Source organism: Carassius carassius, chromosome 23 (genome assembly GCF_963082965.1).
Source record: "Carassius carassius chromosome 23, fCarCar2.1, whole genome shotgun sequence".
NCBI lineage: Eukaryota > Metazoa > Chordata > Actinopteri > Cypriniformes > Cyprinidae > Carassius > Carassius carassius.
In genome coordinates, this window is record NC_081777.1 from 29,115,090 (window position 1) to 29,121,089 (window position 6,000).

Genomic DNA, 6,000 nt, shown 5'->3' on the forward strand with positions numbered 1-6,000 from the left:
AGCCTGCATTTATTTGATCAAAAATACAGAAAAAAATGTAATATTGTGATATATTATTACAATTTAAAATAATTTGTTTTCAATTTATTATACTTTAAATTATCATTTATTTCTGTGATGCAAAGCTGAATTTTCAGCGTCATTACTCCATTCTTCAGTGTCACATGTGACATCCGGTCTATCACATGATCCTTTAGAAATCATGGGGCGCCAGGTAAAATCTTGCCTAGGGCAGCAAATTGGTCAGGGCCGGCCCTGAGTATATCATTCAGTCACTATTTCATATTTATGCCGTTCTTTCTCCCTTTCCCCCCGTGATTTTGTCTATATCGCGAATATAAGACGACCCCCCATTTTTTAGGACAAAAACACCTATTTTTAGGACAAAAAAACGTGTCTTATATTCGGGTATATACGGTAATTATATATTCAATAGTCATAATATTTAACAATATTACTGTTTGTTGTTGTATTTTTCAAAAACTTGAAACTGTGTGTGTGTGTGTGTGTGTGCCTATATCAAACAAGTAGCCCTCAAGACTATTTTATCCCTTCAGGGAGCCCTCACTCACAAAAAGGTTGGAGACCCCTGCTCATGAAGTTTGAATATATTTTAAAATGTAATTTATTCTGTGATGCCAACGCTGAATTTTTAGAACCCATAACTCCAGTCTTCAGTCACACATGATCCTTTAGAAATCATTCTAATGTTTGCTGGTCAAGAAACATTTCTGATTATTATCAATGTTGAAAACAGGTGTGCTGGTTAATATTTTAGTGGAAACAAATGTTTTTTGATTATTCAACCATTTAATTCAATATTTGTGCCCCATGTAATCAATTCCCCGTTGGGCATGTAATCAGTATTGCTTATATGAATCCTGTATGTGTAGTAACCTGTAATTCTGTTGGTCATACCAGCTGCCTGGCTTATAGTGCGTGGTTAATTAAACACACATACAGAGTTCTTTGTGACCAGCAATCTATTCCCAGAACATCTGTAATCCAATGCTACCAAATGCAGTATAAGACATAGCCTAGTCACGTAGATTAACTGGAACCAGTGAGTAATGCCGCTTGAATTCTGCTAATTAAATTCAGGGTTCCTTCATCCACATTTAATGGTCAGCACTGGGTGGCAGATGATAATATCAGACCGTACCTTACTATAATTACATGGAGACAAGTTCCATTTTGAATTTAATATAACTTCAGTGTGTGCTTCTTACTGATTTGACAGCGATCCCCGAGACCCTGGAACTGAGCACAGTCACAGCGTCCTTCCTCCTGGCACCAGCCACCATTAAGACACCCACAATATTCTACAACACAAACAAACACAAAAAGGGACATTGCACAAAGCATTAAAATGAAACTTTAAGTTATGGGCCAAGCACTGAAGGTGAATAGCTCCAGTGTTTTTGTTGTGACAGATTTTTGATTATTTTCTTTTGCTTGGCCGTCTAAAGCAAACTAAAGGATTGTATACTACAGTTGGTTTTGAATAGTTCACTGTTCAACTTTGGGCTCTCCTACTCAAAGCTTCCAAATCCTCCAACTGTTTGAATTGAACAATTTGAATTTGAACCCTTTGGCTTAGAAACAGTTTCTGGCTCCTTTTTATTTCTTTGCTGATGTAGAGTTCAGTAAAATCATGAATTTAAATGTCTAACCATTAAATTGAACATTGGTTTCTGGATACTCCCAGTGTTATTTTAGCATAATTGAGATACTATTATAATTATAGACAATTTTGCGGTTTAAAATAAGGAGGCAGTTTATTCCAACTTATTCCAAAATAATAAAGGCAGTAACAATTCGACAAATATTTTGGAAACACATTTCATTAGTTATCAATAGCCTAGTTAACAACTTTAGTTAACATGAAGAATGAACAATACTTTTACAGCATTTATTAATCTTAGTTAGATGTTATTTACACCAAGTGAAAATAGCTGTATTCTCTTAGCAATATGCTTTTACACTAAGTGCAATTAGCTACAGATTCTATTTATTTTCAATTTTTTCATTTAGCTTTTTACTCTTATTTAAAAATTTATTTCAACTTACATTTTTTAATGGTTTCAGTTAACTATAATAACCCCCCATAATCCTTTATCCTTTAAATTTGATTCATTATTGGTAAAAAATTAATCTAAAAACATTTGGCCTTGTGATGACCAAATCACACAATGCTTAGTTCACAATGAAGCTGACAGTGGCGTAACTTCACAAAACAGTAGTTTATTGAAATATAACTTCATAATTGACGTTTCCAGCATGCAAACTCAAGTGAGACTGTACATATCTCTGCAAATCTTAAGTGTTTGTGTGTGCACAGTATACAAAATACCTGTTGATGCATCTCTCGCTGTATAATTATGAAGAACTCTTCGTTGGAGAGCTGAATCAGAAAGCACTGTGCTAAGGGTCTGAAGAGGGGAAAAAAAACAGTGCTAAGAATTTGCGTGGGTCTATTGGCTTATAATGGCAACAGTACCATGTCTAGCCACTAAGCCATGTTGGTGAACCTGTCTTGGCATTCCTTCACATGGTTTTGCCACTGCAGACATTTGGGAATGGAGCTTTCAGAGGCTGTAGCATTTGTGGCAACTCCACAAAGACAGCTTTGTCAGCACTGAGAGTGTATCTCAGTATTTGTGAGTGTGTGTGTGTGTGTGTGTGTTTGTGTGGTTACTCCACTCTGTCCCTTGTTGCTTTCTCTTAGGTATAACCCACCTCTTCACGGAAGAGATCCCGTTTCTGCCGCAGTGCATTAACCCTCCTTTTAAAAGTGGCACAAAGAGAGCAGTATTAAAAGTGCGTCGACTGTGAAACTAAAGGTTCAGAAACACTTAAGATGCCATACAGACACAGTCATGCTGATGGACTGCATGATTCTCAAGGAACTGGTTTAATGGTTACCGCTAAACATTAGACCAAACACTTAACATCTTATCAGTGATTGCATGTAGAACTTGACACTGTCTCTCTGCTCAAAACCGTCTTTTAATAGCGGATGTTTGATAGGGTTCACCAGTTTTTAAAGGTATAATCAACCTGCAATCTATGCTCAACATGATTAAAAGTCGAAAACCATTATGATCATACACCTAGCCATCAGCAAAACAAAGTCAACAGCATCAGAACAAGAGGTTGGATTCAACCACATACCTGGGTAGTTTATTTTCTGGGTTTGATTCCTGGCAAATAAATCCTGGCAAAAGCAAAATTATATAAACAAAACTCATGCATATTATAAACTTAAATAAAAAAGCTTAAAATAGATTTTAATAATTCATAATTGACATCCAATATAGCAAACAACACTCTCAAGAAAAAAAGGTACACAAGCTGTCACTGGGGCGGTACCTCTTTAGAAGGTATGCATTTGTACCTTAAAAGTCCATATTGGTACATTAAAGGAAGGTATTATCTAAAGTGTACATATTAGTATTTAAAAGGTACAAAAGCGCACCTTTTGAAAAGGTACAACAGCAATGACAGTTTTTGTACCTTTTATTCTGAGAGTGAAAACCCTCTTAAAAACAGTACCATTGTAATCTTTTTACATTTATTGATTTATTCTTTTTTTTTTGTCAAAATAGCCTACCATTTATAAATTAATATGGGATCTAAACGTTTTTAAAATGTTTTTGTTATTTTGTTGAATGTGTTATTACTAAAACAATATTACCACAATTGCACTGTAGTAGGAATAAAACATAGGGTATTTCACATATTTATAAGGGCCAACTGCAATGTGTACGTTATTAATTCATAAAAATCCAAAATTATTACAAATTAAAATTATACTTACCTTGAAGCACAAATAGCTCGAAAATGAAAAGTGTACCGAGTGAAAACAGTTGAATGTCCCGCAGTTCGTTCATCTCAGAGCGACGGGCTTCCTTCAGCGATCAAGAAATTACGAGTTTCATTTTAGGAGGATCGATTGAAAATTCTCCTTTAGAAAAAGATTCTATCAGGATTAATCAAGTTAAAATCTCTGATGTGCGATTAACACACTAAAGTGATTTGTCCCAGAGTAGTGAAGGATAAACGTCCATCTTCTGTACAGTCAGAGGAGGATGATGTACCCTCAGGAGGACGGAGCACACCTGCGCGCAGGTAAAGTCAGTGTTCGAATTGAGGGGGGGGCTGTTGGGGTCCGGGACCCCCCATAAGCATCAAGGGACACCCCATAAGGCCCAAAAAAATTACCTTGGAGGGTTCCCTGGTTTTTCATTAAAACTAAAATAGAAACAATATTTGACATAGCCTTATCTATATTTTTTATCAAAGTATTGTGCTGCCGTAAAAAGCTACTTCAAATTAGTTGTGCGTCTGAAAATACGCTCAAGTGCGGCACACGCTGTTTTCTGAAGGAATTTACAGACTGTCGGCGCGACATCGCTGTGTGATTGGCTGACAGAGTGATCCTTCTCATTATTTTACCTCACGATGAGGGTAAGATAATATTTCTTTGTTTTATGATTGTTTGGTACACCTAATTTACTGATACTGAATAAGTGTTTATCTTAGAATTGGACATTCACTTTTATTATAATCTTGGTCTGTCAATAGTTTTTTTTTTAATCTTATGATGCTAGCTCACTATCGGATAAAGCTAGCAATGCACCCATTCTGAATTAAACAAATAATTTTAAATCTAGTAACCTTAAGGCCGCGTGTCCACCAAAGCGTTTTCCCCGCAGATAGCATATTTTTTCAGATGCAGCGTTTTTTTAAACGCCAGGAGCGTGCTGAGCATTCGGGCGTTTTTTCTCACGCCGAGAGATGAAGAATGTTCAACTTTGGATAAAACGCTACGCGCATCACTGTCACTTTCTAGTCAGCTGACCAATCAGAGCGCAGGAGGGGCGGGCCAAATTCCACACCAATCAACTGTCACAACTGTTATTTTGTTACAACGACGTGTCAAACAAGCGCAACAAGAAAAATGGAATAGGAATTAATATTGCTGGTTCCTGAGCATCCAGAGCATTTAAGTAAGAAAAAAATTATCTACCAAATCAGATACAAGTAACAGTTTAGCGGTTATTCCGTATCGTAGCAACCAAAGCTCTAAACTGGAAAAAAAAAAAAACGCAGCCCACAAAAAGCGCCCTCAAGCGCTCACGGCTGGGCGTTTTCAGCAGAGAAAATATTTTTATTTTCAGAAAATAATAATTTCCATTTGCAATTCCATTTTTTACCCACTCTAATAAATATACATGTATCTAGTCTAGTTGCTCAAAAGAGTATTGCAGGTCCTAACTGCTTATTTTTTTTTTTTTTTAGTTTTGCATTCGAATAAATATTTAGACATGATCAAACACTACATTTTCAAATGATACATTTTGAAAAGATACTCGTATAAGCACACACAAGTGAATATTAATTCATGCAAGAAAATACGGAATTTAACCCAAGAAAAGTAAGTACAGTAGGCCTATTCATGTGAATTGATAGTGAATCAAGAGATCGAAATTGATTAATGGTCATCAGCATCGTAATCATATTAAATTCTTTCTATTTTTTCCCTCTTAGAAACACTATTGTGACAAAATATATTTAATGTAGTCTCTCATTCACTCCTATAGAAGTTTACCCAACTATGTCAACTTCCGCTTGAAAATATGAAAGGGTTATATAACTAGATTCAAGATAAATTAGTTTTTTTAATGAAATAAAATGCCTACATGTGCACTGTTCAAAGTATATAGATTTTTATTTAATTTTACATATAGTAAATGCTCCGCTGCAAAATCATGTTCTGAAACACAAAGTAAATTAAATTCACAAGTAAATGAAATTATATTATTATATGAAATAAATAAATACAAATATATTATTCGTTTTTTTTATTGTTGTTGTTGTTGTTGTTTTTTTGGGTGGGGTGGGGGGGGGGGACCCCCCAAGAGCTTTGACACAATGCGAACACTGGGTAAAGTTAACAGGTAACTTAACGTTCAAACGTTACCTGATGTACGGGAC

At 35.5% G+C, this 6,000-nt stretch overlaps 1 protein-coding gene across 1 annotated transcript in view; it reads right to left on the reverse strand.

Moving 5' to 3' along the window:
• LOC132101724 (otogelin-like protein) overlaps nt 1-3,255 on the reverse strand; it is a 34,820-nt gene extending 31,565 nt beyond the window's left edge. Inside the window, exons 1-4 of the mRNA XM_059506879.1 lie at nt 3,175-3,255; nt 2,740-2,785; nt 2,354-2,432; nt 1,230-1,322 (exon numbers count right to left, since the gene is read on the reverse strand). Of these exons, the coding sequence (XP_059362862.1) occupies nt 1,230-1,322; nt 2,354-2,432; nt 2,740-2,785; nt 3,175-3,251 (295 nt within the window). The 5' untranslated portion in view covers nt 3,252-3,255. The remainder of the gene's footprint in view (nt 1-1,229; nt 1,323-2,353; nt 2,433-2,739; nt 2,786-3,174) is intronic.
• Between the last annotated feature and the right edge of the window lie 2,745 nt (nt 3,256-6,000).